Source organism: Oryctolagus cuniculus, chromosome 7 (genome assembly GCF_051225735.1).
Source record: "Oryctolagus cuniculus isolate XC-2025 breed Fujian yellow rabbit chromosome 7, ASM5122573v1, whole genome shotgun sequence".
NCBI lineage: Eukaryota > Metazoa > Chordata > Mammalia > Lagomorpha > Leporidae > Oryctolagus > Oryctolagus cuniculus.
This window is the reverse complement of record NC_142873.1, coordinates 97985701-98008657: the sequence shown is the minus strand read 5'-3', so window position 1 is coordinate 98008657 and position 22957 is coordinate 97985701. Positions and strand designations below refer to the sequence as shown.

At 40.8% G+C, this 22957-nt stretch overlaps 1 protein-coding gene across 3 annotated transcripts in view; it reads right to left on the bottom strand.

Annotated features, from left to right (window-relative positions):
• The window catches only part of ERICH3 (glutamate rich 3), a 131305-nt gene that overhangs the window by 58993 nt on the left and 49355 nt on the right, over positions 1–22957 (bottom strand). For all 3 annotated transcript variants that reach the window (XM_008265057.5, XM_089337194.1, XM_051856358.3), the window contains one exon: positions 9311–9491. In XM_008265057.5, the coding sequence (XP_008263279.3) occupies positions 9311–9491 (181 nt within the window). The remainder of the gene's footprint in view (positions 1–9310; positions 9492–22957) is intronic.

Below are 22957 nucleotides of genomic sequence, written 5' to 3'. Positions count from 1 at the left end.
CTATGCAACAGACAAAGGGTTAATAACCAGAATCTACAAAGAGATCAAGAAACTCCACAAAAACAAAACCAACAACCCACTTAAGAGATGGGCCAAGGACCTCAATAGACATTTTTCAAAAGAGGAAATCCAAATGGCCAACAGGCACATGAAAAAATGTTCAAGGTCATTGGTAATCAGGGAAATGCAAATCAAAACCACAATGAGGTTTCACCTCACCCCGGTTAGAATGGCTCACATGCAGAAATCTACCAACAACAGATGCTGGCGAGGATGTGGGGAAAAAGGGACACTAACCCACTGTTGGTGGGAATGCAAACTGGTCAAGCCACTATGGAAGTCAGTCTGGAGATTCCTCAGAAACCTGAAGATAACCCTACCGTTCGACCCAGCCATCGCACTCCTTGGAATTTACCCAAAGGAATTTAAATTGGCAAACAAAAAAGAGGTCTGCACCCTAATGTTTATTGCAGCTCAATTCACAATAGCTAAGACCTGGAACCAACCTAAATGCCCATCAACGATAGACTGGATAAAGAAATTATGGGATATGTACTCTTTAGAATACTATACCGCAGTAAGAAACAACGAAATCCAGTCATTTGCAACAAAATGGAGGAATCTGGAACACATCATGCTGAGTGAAATAAGCCAGTCCCAAAGGGACAAATACCATATGTTCTCCCTGATCGGTGACGACTGACTGAACACCAAGAGGGAAACCTGTTGGAGTGAGGTGGACACTATGGGAAATGGTGGCTTGATCAGCATAGCCCTGACTGTTAATGAACAACTAAATACATTATCCCTCTTTGTAGTTTTTTTTATCTGTTCTACTTAATATGACTGGTTTAGATCTGTAATTGATGCACAGTTATTCTTAAGTGTTGAAAATTAACTGAAATGTGATCCCTGTTGAACATGGTGGTGGGAATGGGAGAGGGAAGAGATGTATAATTTGGGACATGCTCAGGCTGACTTGCCCCAAGTGGTGGAGTTGGAAGCATACCAGGGGATTCCAATTCAATCCCATCGAGGTGGCATGTACCAATGCCATCTCACTGTTCCAGGTGATCAGTTTCAGTTCACAGTTGGTCATGGTGAAGGGACTGGGAGTCAAAGGGAGCACATAGACAAGTCTAGTACCTGCTAACGCTAACTGATGGAGTAAATAAAGGGGAGAGTGATCCAACATGGGAAGTGAGATACTCAGCAGACTCATAGAATGGCAGATGTCCTAAATAGCACTCTGGCCTCAGAATCAGCCCTAAAGGCATTCGGAGCTGGCTGAAAAGCTCATGAGAGTATTTCAGGCATGGAAAGCCAAGACACTCTGGCAAAAGATCTCTGCGAGTGAGATCCCAGTGGAAAGAACAGGCCATCAAAGAAGGAGGTACCTTTCTCTGAAGGGAGGAGAGAACCTCCACTTTGACTATGACCTTGTCTAAACAAGATAAGAGTTGGAGAACTCAGAGGGCTTCCATAGCCTTGGAAACTCATGACTGGAGCATAGGGAGATTACTGATGCCATAGACAGGAGTGTCAATTGGTAAAGTCAACAACAGGAGTCACTGTGCACTTACTCCTCATGTAGGATCTCTGTCCTTAATGTGCTGTGCATTGAGATTTAATGCTATAACGAGTACTCAAACAATATATTTCACTTTGTGTTTCTATGGGGGTGCAAACTGTTGAAATCCTTACTTAATGCATACTAAACTGATCCTCTGTAAAAAAAAAAAAAAAAAAAAGAAAGAAAGAAATTATCAATTCCCAACTTGACTCTCACTGGGATTAAACATGACAATAGGTCTGCTCTGATTTCATCATCATTTAAAAAAATCATCTATTATTTTTCACTTTATGTTTCTGTGTGGGAGCAAACTGTTGAAATCCATACTTAATGTATACTAAGCTGATCTTCTGTATATTAAGATAATCGAAAATGAATCTTGATGTGAATGGAAGGGGAGAGGGAGTGGGAAAGGGGAGGGTTGTGGGTGGGAGGGACGGTATGGGGGGAAAGCCATTGTAATCCATAAGTCGTACTTTGGAAATTTATATGCATTAAATAAAAGTTTAAAAAAAAAAAAAAAGATACATTTGTGAGGGGGTGGGCTTTGACTAGCGATTAAGACATGCACGTCCGTTATCAGAGTGCCTGAGTTCCGTGCCCAGTTCTGGCTCCTGACTCCAGCTTCCTGCTCACACAGACCCTGAGAGGCAGATGGCTTCAATGATTTTGTTCCCGCCACCCACATGGGAGGCTTGGATTAAATTCCTGGCTACAGGCTTTTGCCTGACCCAGTCCTGGTCATTTAGGGAATTTGGGAAGTGAGCTAGTATAGATGAGTGCTCACTCTCTTTCTCTCTCTCTCTCTCTCTCATTCTCTTTCTCACTTTCACTCTCACTCTCTCGCTCTCCATCTGTCTCTTTGCCTCTCATAACAATAGAAAAAAAACATAAAAAGATGTTTATTTTGGTGCCAAAGAAAATCTTGAATTCTATGCAAATAAAGCATATAATAAAAAGTTCACAGAAATGTGTATTATGAGAAAACTGCATGGATTTCAAGACTGTTGTGAACCAAAATAAACTTATTTTTAAAATTAATTTTCCATCAACTTTTTGAAGTCCTCTCATATGAGTGAGGCAGAGTTATTCCGTATCTAAGCCATATTTGATTCTGTTTGGATTTGAGATCCCTTAATTTACTTTATTTAAAGATTTATTTATTTATTTATTTATTTAGAAGGCAGAGTGACTGAGAAAAAGAGATAAACAGAGAGAGAGAGATCTTCCATCCACTGGTTCATTCCCCAAATGCCAACAATAGCTAACGCTAGGCCAGGCTGAATTCAGAAGCCAAGAACTCCACCCAAGTCTCCCGCAGAGGTGGCAGGAACTCAGGTTCTTGGGACATGATTCACTGCCTCCCGAGTGCAACTGGCAGTAGAGAAGACTCAAACAAGGACTCCTATATGGGATGCCAGTTTCCCAAGTGGCACTGAATTTACTGCTCCACAATTCCTGCTCCTGAGACCCCTCTTATTTCTCTCCCACCCACCCACAAGTCCCACAAGCATATTAAGAATCACTACTTGCGGCCGGCGCCGCGGCTCACTAGGCTAATCCTCCGCCTAGCGGCGCCGGCACACTGGGTTCTAGTCCCGGTTGGAGCGCCGGATTCTGTCCCGGCTGCCCCTCTTCCAGGCCAGCTCTCTGCTGTGGCCAGGGAAGGCAGTGGAGGATGGCCCAGGTGCTTGGGCCCTGCACCCCATGGGAGACCAGGAAAAGCACCTGGCTCCTGGCTCCTGCCATCGGATCAGCGCGGTGCGCCGGCCGCAGCGCGCCAGCCGCGGCGGCCATTGGAGGGTGAACCAACGGCAAAGGAAGACCTTTCTCTCTGTCTCTCTCTCTCACTGTCCACTCTGCCTGTCAAAAAAAAAAAAAAAAAGAATCACTACTTGCAATGAATAGTTTTTAGTCATACTAAACTTTTTTTTAAAGATTTATTTTACTTATTTGAAAAGTGACAGAAAGAGAGAGGCACACAGATTTTCCATCTGCTTGTTTCACTTTCCAAATGGCTGCCATAAGCTAAGACTCAGCCAGGCCAAAGCTAAGAGTCAGGAACTCCATCTGGCTCTCCCACATGGGTGGCAGGGGCCCAAGCATTTGTGCTGTCCTTTACTGCTTTCCCAGGCACATTAGCAAGAAGTTGGATTGCAAGTGGATTTTCCAGGACTCCAGTGCCACAATGCCATCCCCAATCATACTGAATCTTTATAGTACTCTTTGACAGTAGGTAATAATTGCCCAATCTTTGAAAACCTGTTCTCTAGATAGCAATTCAGAAACCTGTTTCTTAGAAACACTTCTAGTGTCACTTCCTACAAAAAAAAAAAAAAAAAAAAAAAAAAAAAAAAAAAAGGAAAGGAAAGGAAAGGAAAGGAAAGAAAACCCTTCTTGGATCCTTTCAAATGTCTCCCAACTGTGGCTCAAAAGAGGAGAATGGTATCTTCTCACAGGTTTAGAGGCCAAAAGTCCAACATCAAGGTGTTGGAAAGCTCCAGGGGATAATATTCCTTGAGCCTTAACCTCTCGTGGCTACTGACAGCCCATGTATTCTTTTTTTTTAACTTTTATTTAATGAATATAAATTTCCAAAGTACAGAATATTGATTACAATGGCTTCCCCCCCATAACGTCCCTCCAACCCGCAACCCTCCCCTTATTCACTCCCTCTCCCCTTCCATTCATATCAAGATTCATTTTGACTTGTGGCTTCATCACTCTGATCTCTGCTTTGGTCTTCACACAATATTTTTTGCGTGTTTCTCTTCTCGTTTTCCAAAGGTATCAGTCATTGGCTTTAGGAAGAAGCCTAAATTCAGGATGATATTATCTTGATCCTTCACTAATCATATTTGTGAAAACCCTATTTCCAAATAAGGTCAAATTCTGAGGTTGCAGGTGGTACTGAATTTTTGGCGGAAACAATTCAACCCATTATAGTGGAGTCAAAAGGACATTCAAAGTTTGGGCAATTTTCAAATCTGCTCCAACTCTTCTTTTTCATCATGCTGTCTCGTGTTTCCTCTGTGCATAGGTAAGAGCTTCTGGGAGACTGGAACATATGAATAGGTTGGGCCCACTCCAACCCATGCTGCTTCTAGTTAACGGGGATATGTAGAGTTTATTGAACACCATTATGACTGCCTTATGGCCTGTCCTTCCTTGTGTAATTTCGGGTTAGTACCCTGGGCTGTTGCTGGCTCTAATTAGAACTCTAGTCTCAGGTTAGCAGAACCTCTGACCTTCTCTGTTAGCTTGCCTGAGAGGTTGCTACTTATTACTGGAAAAGCCACAAGCCAAAGGTTTTTTTGTCTTCTGCTCCAAATCAAGTCAGCCCCACTGACAGTGAAGCTGCTGGTTATTTATGGCCTGCCCTAGCCAATTAGAACTACTCTGAGGAAACAGTGGCAGGTGTGAGGCATGAGAATAGCCCCAGGCAAGAATGCTGCAGGTTCCAACTGTTTTTACCTAAAGTTCAGTAATTTTTCATGAATAAGCGCTGCTCACTTTCCATCTTTGGTCTATTTACAGCGACGTAATGGTAAGGAGGATGGATTTGGTGACCTCACTGCAAAAGTCTGGTGTATTAATTTTGCTTCCCTGATGATTTAGAGTTTGTTGAAAGAGGAGACCACATCTGATGTTTCTTTTCAGTATGCTTGTTTCCCTTTAGTGCCTTAACCAGTGCTAACAATGGTCAGCGAACAATGCACAACTACATTTTATAAATATTATAAAATTCTCTCTAGTATTATACATTATATAATCTTAAAGATTATATAGATTATATAGAATGGGACTTCCCTTCTTTGGCCACAGATGTCCCTTTTGTAAGTGGGAATTTTGAAATGCTACAAAGTCAGACGGCTTACCAAGGAACTCTCAACTAAGTGAAAAATGAGACATGGAGCCAAACCTTCTGATTTCCAGCCAATAATCTTTCTACTTTCTCATGAAAGAAATCCATTAAGCTATTGTTGGGAGGTGTCACTATATTTTGAAATACAAAATTATAAAATAAATAATGAAAGATTAAAGGCAGATAGTCTCATTTGGCTCCTGGCTTTGGCCTGGCACAGCAGTGGCCATTGCAGCCATTTGAGGGATGAAACAGAGGATGAAATCCGATCTCTCTCTCTCTCTCTTTGTAACTCTGCCTCTTAAGTAAAGAGAATAAATCTTTTTATAAAAAAGGTTTCAATTACAAAGAGAGGAAAAAGATAGGACTAAGAATATAGCACGAGACAGTGCATGAGAATAGTGTGTGTGAGGTGGGGGTCAATGAAGGACCATTTGTGAGGGACTGATGAGCAAATGGGTGCAACCAAACTAAGTTACAGAAGTACAAAAAAACCGGGCAGAAAAAGAAGGGGTTATAGAGGGCCAGGCAAAAAGTTAACTTTGTTCTTTGCTCCACATTAACCCAAGAGGCCACAGTTTTTCTTGTTTGAAAAGATAAACATGGCAAACTAAAATACCTGTAAAGAAATTGTACTGTTTACAAATAGTAGAAAACATTCAGCGACTTCACAGGTGTACTTGTAATAAACAATCAACTTGCAGCTTGAAGGCTAAAATCGAACTGCAAGACATCATGAATTGTTATGGAAATAAAAGAGGCACTTGCCACTTTCCTAAATCATTTTGCAATTTCTAATAAAATAGCAAGACAAATTAACAAATGCCACTTTTTAATGAGTTTACTGCTCTAAGCATAGCATTAAATGCCCTCCTTTTTTTTTTTTTTTAACAGAAAGCTTCTAAAAACCTATTCACATTTCAGTGAATCATGCACAGCTTTGATTTCCAAAAAGCGTATACTCTTTTCAGCCCAGCTAAATGACTAAGATTGCTGAACTGCAAGTCAACTCTGAGCCACCCAACTTTTCAATGTTGGACAATTACTTTTCTGGTAGCCAAGGGCAAGCCAAAACAAAATTATTGTATGAACAGTATTCAATTATTCACATCCTCATGCCATCCTACTATTCATTACCGTCCAGTGCCATTGCAAACAGTCCCAGGATTGATGTGTATGTAAAATTACTCTGAGCCAAGTTCCAGCCTTTCTCCCAGAACCATTGATGCTGCACTTTCAGCACAGAGGGAGTATTATTAATCATAGAATCATTCAGCTGAGCCTCGATCTATCTTTCATTGTACCTACCACATTTTCCAACAGTGATACATACATTATATATGTGTTTTGTTGAATAAAGTGTGACCTGAGGCCCATGAATATTGTCATGATGTTAATTCCAATTTTTGATTATAGCTAATCTCAGCAATTCACCTAAATTATTAACTGAAAATTATACTTAAAAGTAAATATATGTGTCTATGCCATTCTGATTATGGGTTCACACCCTTCCTTTCATGGAGAAGCCTGAAATTTCTTGCTACCAAGAGCAACCTAACTGGTATTGCATGGAACTGAGCAAAGGCTGTGTCCCCAGTCGGTGTTCCTGGGTCCGCTCTGAACTCCATCGAGAGCTGGATGTGAGGCCTAGAAAGCTGCATGACCTCTGGACTCCTCTCATTTTCTTCTTCTACTAACTGTAGGGAAGAGCTCTGGCACGCTATGGCAAAGACAGAGTAAATTTCCAGCAAACACATAAGGTGAGAAAAGTTGTTCCTAGCATGATGGAACTCTGTACTGTTTTACTATAAGTTAATACTACCATTCAATTGTCCACTCATTTTTATGTTGTGAAGATTTAAGTATATACTCCCTAAATATAGAGTTATATATGGTTTCTCTTTAAGGTTATAAATTTTTAAATTAATAGTCATTGTTCTGTTGAGGTTTTTTATTTGTTTTTAAACAGTGAATTGTTAGTCTTTTTTTTTAATATTTATTTATTTATTTGAAAGTCAGAGTTTACACAAGAAACAGGCAGAAAGAGGTCTTCTATCTGCTGGTTCACTCCCCATTTGGCCACAACAGCTGGAGCTGTGCCCATCTGAAACCAGGAGCCAGGAGATTCTTCTGGGTATCCCACGTGAGTACAGGGGTCCAAGGACTTGGGCCATCTTCTACTGCTTTCCCAGGCCACAGCAGAGAGCTGGATCGGAAGTAGAGCAGCTGAGACTAGAACTGGCGCCCATTTGGGATGCTGGCACTGCAGGCAGTGGCTTTACCTGCTATGCCACAGCGCCAGCCCCAAGTTGTTACTCTTTTTAAAAGTTTTTATTGGGGCTGGTGCTGTGGCACAGGATGTTAATCCTCCGCCTGTGGCACCGGCATCCCATATGGGCACCGGTTCTAGTCCCGGCTACTCCTCTTCTGATCCAGCTTTCTGCTGATGGCCTGGGAAAGCAATAGAAGTTGGCCCACGTCCTTGAGCCCCTGCACCTGCATGAGAGACCCAGAAGAAGCTCCTGGCTCCTGGCTCCGCATCGGCCCAGCTCCAGCCGTCACTGCCATTTGAGGACTGAACCAGCAAATGGAAGACCGCTCTCTCTCTTTCCTTCTCGCTGTCAGTAACTCTACCTGTCAAATAAATAAAATAAAATCTTTTTTAAAAAGTTTTTATTTATTTGCTTATTTGACAGAGGCAGGAATGGCAATAGAAACACAGAGATAGAGGGAGAGATAGAGATAGAGATATAGAGATAAGACCAAGAAAGAGAGATTGATGGATTTGATTGATTGATTGATTGCTCTCTTCTACTGGCTTACTCTCCAAATGCCCCAAAAGCTGGGGCCCAAACCGGGAGCCTAGAAACTAAGTCCATGTCTTCCATGTGGGTAGCAGGAAATCAACAATTTGTGCCATCACTACTACCTCCTATTGTTCTCATTAGCAGGAAGCTAATCAGGACTTGGAGTCAGCATGAGACCCAGGTATTTGGTTGTGGGATTCGGGTGCCCTAACCAGCAGGTTAACCACTAGACCAAATCCTAACCCTAGAGCCACTGCTTTCAACTAATGGGAGAACTCAGAAAAGACAAAAGCAAAACACCATATTTCTCAACACCTCCCTTAACTCCCAAGTCTGTATCAAGCTTTACCCAAATATAAATGTTTATTTCAATTAGTAAAAAATAGTATGCTTTCTAAACAGAGTTTCTTAAGCAAGGAAGTGACAAATATGATCCTGTAGACACTCTTCCGTTTCATTGTTGTGCCACTAAACTAAATATTGAAGAAAAATACAATACAATATGTGAAAACCTCTATTTGATATAGAAGTTATCTTATGCTGACAAACGTGAATTTGCAATCAAATGAGAGCAGAAATGTACTAAAAAGCCATTTAGCCAAATTCTAATCCAAGTTATTTAGGTGTGATTCGCCCTGAAGTTTATTGGATTTGTGATTTTATCTCAACGTACCTTTAAAGAACGAATTGCCAGTCTGATGTTTTTCTCTTAGAATAATGTATGATATAATTCACTATGGCAAGCCAAATAGTTAACTTGTAATTTGGGGGACAGCTTATTCGTGGAACATTTGAATGATCATATATCTATCTCTATCCCAAAATTAATCTGTTACCAGGTTAAATCACTCCAAATTCTTTCTTCCACAATCTGCAAGAGTAATTGCTACTTCAGTTTCAATCATGCAGCAGTAAATCTAGATTTACTTTTAGGCAGCTGGTTTATAAGTCCCTGGATATGCATAATTTCATAAAGTGATTGAAGTCGTTTGGATATTATATCAACAACAGCTTATCTATAACATCAAACTCAGGCAATTAAAGAAATCCAAATTTTATATGTACCTTTTTCAAGTAGCTTGCCTTTGTAGACACAAAGGTTCTCCCCACCACAGTGCTGCTGATAAACTTTTATTTCATCCCGGAAGTCTGAGTTATCACAAGATAGATGCACATTTTTACCCAAATAAATCATTGTGATAACTGCATTACTATGCAGTGATGTTTTATGAATCCTTCTTGAATCCTAGAATAAATAAAAAATGAGGTTTATTAACTAATTGCCTTCTAATCAGAGTTTTAGTCTCACATGACATTGGAATGTGAAGAACAGAAAAAGCTATTTTTAAGTATCTAGCAAAAAAACCTTTACAAGGTTAATTACACGGAGCAAGAGAGTCAACCACCTAACAAAAAGCATGCTTCTGAACAACTATAGCTTATGTGTTTTATTTTAGTGTAAATGCTGGAGATTTAGACAAATTTGTCATTTTTTAATGTTTTAAGTTTTTGTGTGTGTTTCACATACAGCAAAAATATCGACAACACTGGGAGTAAATTACTTCAACTTCTCTTAGCTGGTTCTTAAATAAAAATCGAAACAAATAAATAAATATTACTGACATCACTTTGTTCTATTTTGAATTGACATTGATTCTTATTTTGTGATAGATTCTGTAGTTGACTGCTGCATCTTTACAGGTGAGCACTAGCAACATATCCTTCTCTGGGCTTGTCTACCTGGCAGGGGGATGCATATGTTTGATTCCTTCTATTGTTACTCTGGATTAGAGATCATGTATGTTATATGCCTAGGATTATCCAATTTCACAAGAGGCATTTAGTTCAATGCAAAAAACAAAATCGCTATTTTTTAAATTTCAAAATAATCTAATCAAGAGGTTGAAATTTCAAGTTTAAAATTACATTTAAAAATCATCTTATTAACTATGTTATGGCGTTCTCCAATTAAATTTTTTATAAAATACACAATAAATTTGTATGCCAGTGAATTGCCTCTTAACTTATACCACAGAGGGTCTTAATTATAGTGAATGAGCATAGTGTTTGCCTAACTTCAAAGGAGAGGAAGAGGAGGGAGACCAAGGATAAAGAAAAGAGGAAGAGGCAGAGAGATAGGAGTGGTTGAGAGACTTTGAGGGGGCCCAATAAGAATGTTGTAGGCATCAAGAATTGAGCAAGGCAGGATTTGCTTTTCATCTGCTTCACTTTTCTAAAAATCAATTTTTAGTTAAATGAAAAACATGGAGAGACCACCTTTCTGTCGATCCAAGGCAGTTATTTGAGTTTGATTTCATTCAATTATGGATGTATGGGAAGCATGCATTTTTTAAGAATATCAAAGACGCGACAAAAATTTCTGAAGGAACCACTAACATATTTCTATCCCAAACCCATCCCCTTCCACCTCAAAGGATTTTTTTTTTTCATTTAATTCTATTTCTCTGAAGCAAAAACCAGAGGAAATACATCTGTTGTAATGAAATTCTACAAATAACATTCTGGAAAGTCTAACTGGAGATGGTGGAAAGGGAGAAGTTCAAGGTTTAAAATTCAACCAAATGGCCTTACCTGTGCACAGCCTGGGCTCCTAAACAGACACAAAATCAACAGACATAGGCCAGGGACATCTGGAGTCTCTCAGGTAAGTTAGCAAACAAGATAACCTGTTTTGGCGATTAGAAACATGTCCCTACATTAAAGATGAAAGCAAAGGCAGATTTGCAAAATCCTAATCTAGTGGTTCCTCTCTCCTGAGCCACTGTGGGTCCCCTGCACAGTCAGTGGACCTAAAGCAAAATCAGCGCCAAGTTCCCGCTGGAACATTGAATCAAGTGACTAATTAAATAAAAGCATACCCATTTTGCTAGGCAAGACTTTCTGCAGTGGAATGGATTTAGAGGTGGGAGTGGGAAATTTGGGGAGATAAGCACAATTATAAATACAAGATAATAGTGGGATCAGAATTAGGGAAAGGCCTGTCTCACATGAAAGCTGAACAGAGAAACTTGGAAAATAATAATAAAAAAATGACAGCCCTTCATCCTCTTCACTTCCTGTTACTCATATTTTTCTTTTCTACAAAAGTGTTTTTCCTATAGTGACATCTCTTTTCTCTTGGGTCTAGTTACTTCATTCTGTTTTTAAAAAATATTTCCCAATTATTGCCACCAAGTAAACTTTTCCGAGTTCTAATATGAGGTTAGTGTGACAGCTCGTGATTAAAGACATGCACTAGGAAATAAACAATCGTTTCTTTCAGTTGACTAAATTGCTTCTAAACTTACCATCTTCCAAGGTTATAATGACCCTGGACTGATGAAATTTTAACAAGGTTTCAGGGACCTTTCTCTCATTCTCAAGCAAGTATCAAAACCTTCCATGGAAATTCAGCTACATTTCAAAAACAGAGCAAGGCCACATGCCCCTCCCCAGCTAAAGCTTATTATCTTTCTTCCTCCCTTCTCCAGTTGCTTAGAATTTTCCTCCTCATTTTTTTTTTTTTTTTTTTTTTTTTAGATTCTCTAGGTAAATGCCATCTGAGCAGGCAAACAGTAAGCCCAATTGCATAGTTAACCAGTCAGCCATGGTGTATTTCTAATATTTAGGATTCAACTAATATAGTGAGTATTCTTTTATCCCTGTCCAAGCCTATGTGAGGGGTATAGACAAGAGATAAAAGCAGGCATCATCTCGCTTGGCTCAGGGAAGCCCAGCCAGGGGAGGGATTGTGTGAAGTTCTCACCATGCACAGGGCCTCCCGACTTCCTGGGAGCGTTGAATGATGGCACCCAGGACAGTAAGGCATAAAACACAGCTTTCACACTTACTCCTTTCTTTGTTGTTGTTTTTTAAGTTTTATTTAATTATTTGAAAGAGCAACAGAGAGAGAATCTTCCACCCACTGGTTCATTCTCCAAATGCCTACGGCAGCTGGAGCTGGGCCGGGCTGAGGCCGGGAGCCAGAAGCTCCATCTGGGTTCTCCAGGTGGGTAGAAGGGGCCCGGGTTCTTGGACTATCATCTGCTGCTTCCCAGGAGCATTAGCAGGAAGCTGGATTGGAATAGGAGTGACCGGGACTCCAGCAGGCACCCTGATGTTGGAGGGGGGTGTCACAGGCGGTGGCCTAACCTGTTGCACCAGAACACCCACCCTACGTTTATTCTAAGAACTTCTGTTTAGAGGCCCGCATGGTGGTGCAGCAGGTTTAGCCACCACCTGTGGCCCGCATCCCATATTGGAACGCTGGTTCTAGTTCCAGCCTCCTTGCTTCTGACCCAGCTTCCTCCAGGTATTACGGGAAAGGCAGCACGTGATGGCCCCAGTGCTTGGGACCCCGCCATCATAGGGGAGACGCCTGTGGAGCTCCAGGCTCTTGGCTTCAGCCTGCCCCGCCCCAGCCATCGCAGTCTTTGGGGAGTGATGGAAGGTCTCTCTGTCTACCATTCTGCCTTTCAAACAAATAAATCATTTAAAAAAAAAAAAAAAAACAGGCACCAAAGTTCCCATTCTTGTTGTTGTTTGCATTTTTTAAACACTTATTTATTTTCATCTACCTGAAAGGCAGAATGAGAAAGAGTGAGAGTGAGAGCGAGGTCTTCCATCTACCAGTCCACTCCCCAAATCACTGCAACAGCCAAGACTGGGGCCAAGGCTGAAGCCAGGAGCCTGGAACTCATTGTAAGTCTGTCAAGTGACAGGAGCCCAAGCACTTGAGCCACCACCTTCTTTTTCCCAGGATGCATTCACAGGAAGCTGGATAGGAAGTGGAGTAGCCGGCCAGGACTTGAACAGGCACTCCAATATTGGGTGCAGGCATCTGAAGCAGCTGCTCGACCCCTTGCACCACAACACCTGCCCCCACTGATAATCCTGGGCAGCGACTCTACTCCATCTACTTACCCAAGCCCTGGTGAACTCTCAAAGTTACAAAGTCTTACCTGGACCACTATAACAGACTCCTAGGATGGCTAGAGAAGCTATAATTCAAACTGAGACATTTCGTGAAAGAGGTGATTTGCTAGGAGGAAAGAGAGCAGAAACTTGAACTGTTCCAGGAAAAGGAGGATGGGCACTCTGCTTAGTCTCCCCACTTTCAGTGTGATTCCCTCAACATCTTCCTTGTTCTGGATATCAAAGAGATCTATGGTCACTAAATAGGTCACATGATTCCTGATTAACGGCCTTTAACAACTCCCAATTTCCATGGCATAAGTTTCAACAACATAAAATATCGTAGATTCTCCTATCATCTCTAAGTGATTTCATTTTCTTGTATCATATTTAAAGCTCCAGCAAATGGATCTGAGCTGATTATAGTGGTGTAAACACTACTCATCTGTCTTTAATCCCCAGGGCTCTATAACTGTATGAGTCACATGATATTGAAACTGTTTCCTTTCATTCTTCTCTCTCAGGAGTAAAGATGGTGTCTTGCTGATCTTTATGCCCCTGGTGCCGTAATATGCACCCAGTAAATTCTGATCAACTGGACACAGATGTGAAACAATGAGGCATTCCATATTTCACACTTTGCTGAGACAAAAGCTACAGTAGGTTGATCCTACCCTAAATGAGTAGCTCTCTAAATTTATAGAAACTCAGTAGGTAACAAAACATAAAAACTGATTCATGATGTCTCATAAAACCAAATGTCAACTTTGTTGATTAGTCTTTAACAAGATTCATAAAAAGTTGACAATACTGAGTGGCAGTTTCAGGGAGGCATCGTGGTCCTGCAGGTTAAGCTTGCTTGTGACACCAGCAACCATATCAGGGTGTTGGTTCAAGTCTGGAATGCTGTGCATCCAATGCAGCTGCCTGCTAATGTGTCTGTGAGGGCAGCAGAGCCTGGCCCAAGTGCTCAGGCCCCTGCTATCTATGTGGGAGACCCAGATGGAGTTCGTGGCTCCAGGCTTTGGCCTGGCCCAGCACAGGCTGTTGCAAGATTTGGGGAGTGAATCAGCAGATTGAAGAAGGATATTCTCTCTCTCTCTCTCTCTCTCTCTCTCTCTCTCTCTGTCACTCTATCTTTCAAATAAATAAATAAATATGTTTAACAAAAAAAAGTGGCAGTCTCCATGTTGATGCTGGCAGGTTTAGGGAAATTTCTACATATGCCCAAGGAAGAGTGTGCGTGGCCTAAGTTTATTGCAGAGAAACACAGAAAGACAGGTCTCACCTGCTAGCTCATTTCCCCAATGCTCACAAAGGGCCAGAGCTGAGCTGAGGCCAATGATAGGAGCCAGGAATTCAACCTAGGTCTCCCATGTGGGTAGTATGAATCCAATTACTTGAGCCATCACAGCTGTCTCCCAGGGTGTGCATTAGTAAGAACCTGGAATCAGTAGCCACAGCCAGGTATTGAAACCAGATATTCTAATATGGGTCATGAGTAACTTAACCCTGCTGGGCCAAATGCCCTCTTCAAGAGTTCACTCTTGAACTACAACCACTGCAATGACACCAAAAGCAGCCATGGCTTTTCCTTTCTTGTAGGAATTTGTTCCACAATGTAAACTAGCCATTTAAATTGTTTTTCAAATCAGTTTATTTGTAGTTATCGAACTACAATGCTAATTTTAAGCAAAAAAGCTTGTTTAAAAGGAAGTCTCTGAAATAAATCTAGCCTACTATGAGAAATGTTGAATCACCTTATTATAACATTCTGCGGATGCATTCCTTTTGCATTCTCAAATCTGGGTTCACAAGTGAGGAAAACCAAGAGTTAAAAAAAATAAAAATAATGCACTGACTAGAATGGAAACTGGAAAAATATTCTTAAAGTTGAATGAAGAGAATACACAATTTTTCTAAAACCCAATATTAGCTAGGCTTTATTTGTTTTGGAGAAAGGGGAATTACATCTGACAGCACAACTGATTTCATGATATTGACCTAAAATAAAGCATAAGAGTTTAATTTTTCATACAGTTAATAAAATAACATCCATTTTATGAATATAGTACTAATAAGTATATTTGACTGAATGTAGGCTAAATCAAATGCCTGCCCTCAGTAAGCTTCATAATATGGGAATAGAAGTATAAAAGAATAAAAGTTCAAGGCAAGCATTTGGCACAGTAGTTAAATTCCACTTTGGATGCCTTTATCTCTTATCAGAGTGCCTGGTTCAAATCCCAGCTCTGTTTCTAATTCCAGCTTCCTGCTAGTACACACCCTGAGAGGCAGAAGATGATTCAAGTAGTCACCCACCACGAATACTCAGGTTGAGTTCTGAGTTCCACCTGGCCCAAGCCTGACATGTGTTTTGGGAGCATTTAGGTGAGTGACTCAGCAGAAGGGAATGCTCTTTCTCTCTCTCCCTCTCTCTCTCTCACAGCTTTTCAAATAAAAACAAATAAATTTTTAAAAATAATACTCAGCAGACTCATAGAATGGCAGATGTCCTAAACAGCACTCTGGCCTCAGAATCAGCCCTAAAGGCATTCCGATCTGGCTGAAAAGCCCATGAGAGTATTTCAGGCATGGAAAGCCAAGACACTCTGGAAAAAAAAAAAAAAAAAAACCACCACCACCTAAATGAAAGATCTCTGTGAGAGAGATCCCAGTGGAAAGAACAGGTCTTCAAAGAAGGAGGTACCTTTCTCTGAAGGGAGGAGAGAACCTCCACTTTGACTATGACCTTGTCTGAACAAGATAAGAGTCGGAGAACTCAGAGGGCTTCCATAGCCTTGGAAACTCATGACTGGAGCATAGGGAGATTACTGATACCATAGACAGGAGTGTCAATTTGTAAAGTCAACAACAGGAGTCACTGTGCACTTACTCCTCATGTAGGATCTCTGTCCTTAATGTGCTCTACATTGAGACTTAATGCTATAACGAGTACTCAAACAGTATATTTCACTTTGTGTTTCTATGGGGGTGCAAACTGTTGAAATCTTTACTTAATGTATACTAAACAGATCTTCTGTAAAAAAAAAAAATTATCAATTCCCAACTTGACTCTCACTGGGATTAAACATGACAATAGGTCTGATCTGATTTCATCATCATTTAAAAAATCATCTATTATTTTTCACTTTATGTTTCTGTGTGGTAGCAAACTGTTGAAATCTTTACTTAATGTATGCTAAACTGATCTTCTGTATATAAAGAGAATCGAAAATGAATCCTCATGTGAATGGAAGGGGAGAGGGAGTGGGAAAGGGGAGGGTTGCGGGTGGGAGGGACGTTATGGGGGGGAAGCCATTGTAATCCATAAGCCATACTTTGGAAATTTATATTCATTAAATAAAAGTTAAAAAAATAAAAAAAAGAAAAGAAAAAAAAAGAAAACATATAAAATAAATAAATAAATAAATTCCATGTAATTTGTATGTGAAGATTATAAACACAATGCCCTAATGTCAATTTATTGGGTTGCACATTTAATCAACTGCTAATTAGTTATGTGACTTGTGCAGGTTATCTAACTTGTCTTGCCTCAGTTGCCCCATCTCTAAAAGGTAAAAATTATTTTTTTTTATATTTTTTACCTTTTATTTAATGAATATAAATTTCCAAAGTACAGCTTATGGATTACAATGGCTTCCCCCCTATAATGTCCCTCCCACCTGCAACCCTCCACTTTCCCACTCCCTCTCCCCTCCCATTCACATCAAGATTCATTTTCGATTCTCTTTATATACAGAAGATCAGTTTAGCATATATTAAGTAAAGATTTCAACAGTTTGCTCCCACATAGAAACACAAAGTGAAAAATACTGTTTGAGTACTAGTTATAGCATTAAATCTCAATGTACAGCACACTAAGGACAAAGATCCTACATGAGGAGTAAGTGCACAGGGACTCCTGTTGTTGACTTAACAAATTGACACTCTTGTTGTCATTAGTTGCCAAGGCTATGGAAGTCCCTGAGTTCACTGACTCTGATCATATTTAGACAAGGCTATGGTCAAAGTGGAAGTTCTCTCCTCCCTTCAGAGAAAGGTACCTCCTTCTTTGATGGCCTGTTCTTTCCACTGGGATCTCACTCGCGAAGATCTTTCATTTAGTTTTTTTTTTTTTTTTTTCCCCAGAGTGTCTTGGCTTTCCATGCCTGAAATACTCTCATAGGCATTTCAGCATGATCTGCATGCCTTAAGGGCTGATTCTGAGGCCAGAGTGCTGTTTAGGACATCTGCTATTCTATGGGTCTGCTGTGTATCTCACTTCCCATGTTGGATCATTCTCTCCCTTTTTTATTCTATCAGCTAGTATTTGCAGACACTATTCTTGTTTATGTGCTCCCTTTGGCTCTTAGTCCTATCCTTATGATCAATTGTGAACAGAAATTGATCACTGGGACTGGTGAGATGGCTGCCTACAATGCCAAGATCCCATATGGAGGACGACTCAAGTCCTGGCTGTACCACTTCCAATCTAGCTCCTTGCTAATGTGCCTGGGAAAGCAGCAGAAGATGACCTGGGTCCTTGGTTCCCCAGCACATGGGAAACCCAGAGAAAATTTATTACAACCCATCCTTTGGTTTATTATGTGTATTAGATGATAAAATATATATAAAACACTAAACAAAACCCTGATCATATAGTAAAGCCTTATCAAATCATTGAAATAATCAGTATTGTAATCATTAAATGTAAACTTCCATAGTTTGTTAAAAAGTGACAAAAGAGTCATGAAAGTGTGCAATTAAATGGGAAAACAAGAAAATGGATGACTTGAAGGTGATGCACCAGAAAAGAAATCCTAAGTCAGAGGGAGGGAAGTGGTAGTACAACAGCTGAGAGTAAAGAGTCCCTTTGTCTTGAGTGGAAGTGGGACAGAAACCTGTAGTGGACCAGAATCTAAAGGAACTTGAATGCCAGTCTATTAAGCTTGACTTTTTATTCTGATGTTTTGGCATCTGGGGCCTTACTGTGGAGCCTGCCCCTCCCAGGGCTAACCAATTTCTAGAGATGGTTAAGGATTTACCTGCGAAAGCACATTTCCTTTGCAAACGAACCAATCCAGAGCCCACTTCTGCTCCTACTCTGACCTCATCTTCTCTCTGATCTTATGCTCTAGGCAATATTACCTTGCCATACTCACCCCAAGGCTAGGAGCCAAACAACTCTGGGATGCCCTAACAACACAGAACCAAAATTATTCACCCAATCCTAAGACTGCTGACCCTGCTTCACCCATTCCTTCCCATGGAAATCGCAGTAATGGCTTTTGTCCATATTCTCCCTCCCTCTTTCCTCTGCCTCCAGACTGGTGCTTCCTGTGTGGCCCTGCATGGTGTGGTATGATAACCAATGTAATCCATCAACTTAGCTAGGCAACAGAGCCTGGATAAGCGGTCAAACATAATTCTAGATAAAACCCTCATGAATGCATGTCGTGTGCCTCCTCCTCTTGGGAACTGTGAGTATTAAGCTATGTTGTCAGTGACAAACATCTAATCTATAGGCCTCACCATACCCGAATAATAATTTTTTAAATTGGTACTTTACACAGCCAGGCAGAAGGCTATCCCTGCGCTCATTAGGAATGGAGTGAAGGTATTAAGCAGGGAGAGGCATGCTGGGAGTCACTCTACACCGTGCAATTTAGCGGTGTTAATATCGAATCTGCTAAGGCTGAGATGGACCCTTCACCCTCTGCTTCCTGATTATACATGCTAACTTCCTACTCATCATTTAAAGCACATTTCAAAGGCTACCTTCTCTTAAAGGCATTCTCCAGTCTTGTCAGTCAAAACTAGTATTTCCTGCGTCTGTGTTCCTGTTGTGATTTGTTTAAACCTCAGTGGTAGTGCTAATCACAATGTATTGTGGTTCACTGTATATTTCTGTCTCCCTTGCCAATCTAAAAATCTTCCCACAAAGAAAGATTTAGTTTTACTCCTCTCGGTAACTCCAGCACCTGGTATATAGCCCTTGTCATAAGCAATAAAAGCTGAACATAGCTACTTGCTGATTGAGAGGCAGAGCCTAAGTATATAGATGATTGCAATAGTCCTGTTAAGAGTTAGCTAGTAAGTACCTGAACTAGAGATGTAGCAACTCGAATAGAAAAACATTAACTGATACATGAACCATTGTCAAGGTGGCATTCAGAGCTGTGTTACCTAGGGCAGTCTTCATCTGTTAGATTTCTGGAAGTTAGCTGGTTCCAAAGATATGTGCACTAAGTATAAAATACACTTAATTTCAAAAGCATAGTGTAAAAATATGCAATACTTCATTAGAATTTTCTTATTCATTATACATTCAGATGATAACATTTTAGATATATTTAATTAAAATATATATTCTTAAAATTATTTCACATATTTCTCTTTACCTTTTTCACAAAGCTATCTTAAATTGCATCTGGCTTGCACTATATTTTCTTTGGACACTTCTGATCTCAAGGACTTAGTAATTAACTGGAGGTTTGATGCAAAGAAAAAGAGGAATTCAAGATTTTGAGACCAAATTTCTAAAGAAAAGATTGTGCTTGAAGAGAAATAAGGCAAGTGAATAGAGAACCTGGCTAAAGTGGTAGCCACATTGAATTTGAGATGTAGGACCTATCATCAATCAGTCAGGCATCAGTAACTACACAGGTCTCATCTGGAGCCAGGAAGTCAGTGGGGATATGGGGAAAGTCCTAAACTAATGAGATGCTCAGAGCACATTGCCCACTCTTTCCAAAAAGAACATGATTAACTTTGTTTCAGATGTTTTAATCAATAATCATAACCATCAGGAAGGTTCTTGTTTCAAACTCTGTATTTTCACATTTTAAAAGCTGTTTATGAGACAGCCATTGGGCATAGCAGTCAAAATGCTGCCTGGGAAGCCTGAGTGCCAAATCAGCCCTGGCTCTGCTCCCAATTCTAGCATCCTGTTAACAGGGACCCTAGGAGGCAGCAGGTGACAGCTCAAGCAATCAGGCCCCTGCTACCCATGAGGGAAACTTGGCTTAAATTTTTGGCTCCATTATTTGGCCTAGTTGTTGCAGGCATGTGGGAAGTGAACCAACAGATGGGAATGCTCTGTCTGTCGGTCTCTTGCTGTCTTTCCTTCTGTCTTCCAAATAAATAAATAAAATTGGTAGGAGGGGGCTATTTATAAAACTATTCGGCCGGCGCCACGGCTCACTAGGCTAATCCTCCGCCTTGCGGCGCCGGCACACCAGGTTCTAGTCCCGGTCGGGGCGCCGGATTCTGTCCCGGTTGCCCCTCTTCCAGGCCAGCTCTCTGCTGTGGCCCGGGAAGGCAGTGGAGGATGGCCCAAGTGCTTGGGCCCTGCACCCTATGGGAGACCAGGAGAAGCACCTGGCTCCTGCCATAGGATCAGCGCAGTGCGCCGGCCGCAGCGCGCCAGCCGCGGCGGCCATTGGAGGGTGAACCAATGGCAAAGGAAGACCTTTCTCTCTGTCTCTCTCTCTCTCTCTCTCTCTCTCTCACTGTCCACTCTGCCTGTCAAAAAAAAAAAAAAAAAAAAAAAAAAAAAAAAAAAAAAAAAACTATTCACAGCTTCCATATGCTTTTTTTTTTTTTTTTTTTTTTTTTTTTTTTTTTTTTTGATAGGCAGAATTAGACAGTGAGAGAGAGAGAAAGGTCTTCCTTTCTGTTGGTTCACCCCTCCAAATGGCTGCTATGGCCAGCGCACCACGCTGATCCGAAGCCAGGAGCCAGGTGCTTCTCCTGGTCTCCCATGCGGGTGCAGGGCCCAAGCACTTGAGCCATCTTCCACTGCCTTCCCGGGCCACAGCAGAGAGCTGGATTGGAAGAGGAGCAACAGGGACAGAACCGGCGCCCCAATCGGGACTAGACCCCGGGGTGCCAGAGCTGCAGGAAGAGGATTAGCCTAGGGAGCTGTAGCGCCGGCCCCATATGCTTCTGAATAGAGTAGGTGACCAGTAAGATCAGGCTCTCTTAATCCTGTGTGGGAATATAAAAATCTGCAGGTTGGTGAGGTAAATCAGGACAAAACCCAACCTGTTTCGTAGATTTTGCACTAAATAGCACTGAGGGTGGTAGAATACAATAAAAGTAACAAGGCACAGAGGTAACTTGCTGCTCTATGATCCCTATGGCCCCTTGGCAACACATCTGGCTCCACTGATCATCCCCTAGAGGCAGGCATCACAGATGCTACAGATCACGCTGTTCTACACGTTCATAGAGAAACAGGAGGTGGCCACCATGCAAAATATATTTCATTGCTTTTGACCTTTTTTCATTCTTTCTTTAAAATTGTTGTTTATTTTTATTATTTATTTGAAAGGCAGAAATACAAAGAGAACTCCTATTTGTTGGTTCATTTGCCAAATGTCTGCAACAACCAGGGCTGAGCTTGACTGAAGCCAAAAGCCAGGAGCTCAATCTTGGTCTTCCATGTAGGTGGCAAGGAATCACAAAGCTAGACTGGAGAGTGCAGCCAGAGCTCAAATCCAGGTGTTCTGATATGAGATGTGGGTGTCCCACGTTATGTCTTAACAGTGGCACCAAATCCCCATTTCTTTTTTCCTTCCTTTTTAAAAATATTTATTTTATATTTATTGTTTATTTTTATATTTTATATTGTTTATTTTTATATTTATTGTCTATTTAATTTGAAAAGCAGAGGAGCTCAGAGAGGGTTTGCATCTATTGGTTCACCCCCAAAATGCCTGCAACAACCATGGCTAGCCTGAAGCCAGGAGCTAGAAACTCAGTTGAGGTCTTCTGTATGGGTGGCAATGATCCAGATACTTTGAGCCATCACCTGAAACTCCCAAGACATATGTTAGAATGAAGCAATCAAGAGCAGAGTGGGGGTGCAAATCCAGGCACTCCAGTACTGGATGTAGGCATTCCAAGCTATGGCTTAACCACTGCACCAACAGCCTCCTTCTTCCCTTCCTTTTAAGAGCATTCAAAGGATGTTTTAGTATATAGCAGTCATAAAATCAAGGAGTGACTTTAATGTGTAAGCTAGTCATGAGAATCATGTCCCTTATACCTAAATAAAATAAATCAAGTACTTGACTAGTGTACTTTGAAATATGCATGATTCTCACTGAACCGATTTTACTCCATCTTCCAGGAGCCAGGGCTACAGAAAAATCCATGAGTTATCTAGCAAACCTCTGATACCACACAGGGAGATGATGATATCTTGAACAGAAAAAAAAAATAAATAACTGTGGTAAGGTTGAAGGTTATGGTCATGGCCAGATTTAAGGGGGAAGAGGAGGAAGAGTCACAACGAAGTAAAAGAGGCAAAAGGAGATAGCAAAGGTCCGTGAGTGTGGAGTGCCATGGGAGGCGAGAGAGGGAATTTTCAAGCAAGAGGAAGTAACAGCAAGAAATGCTGTTATCAAAAAATCATGATAAATAGAAAACACCAATCAAGATGGTGAAAGTAAGTCTATATATGCCACTAAACAAAATAAATTTAATGAGACTAAACTAACTTATTGATGGAATAGAGATTCTCAGATTGAATTAAACACAAACTGTCCAAACACAGCATAATCACGCTTACACTTTAAGTTTATATCTAAAGACTCTGAAAGGCTGAAAGTAAAAAGAATATATATGAATATTTAAACATAAATATGTTTCTTAAAATAGATTTTAAAACTCAGTATACAGTGATTAAAAGGTGTCATTTTTAATGATGAAGGATGACCTAACTAGTAAAATAAAATATTCTTAAATCTGAATGATTATAAGGCATTCTAAATATTTATAAAGGTATCC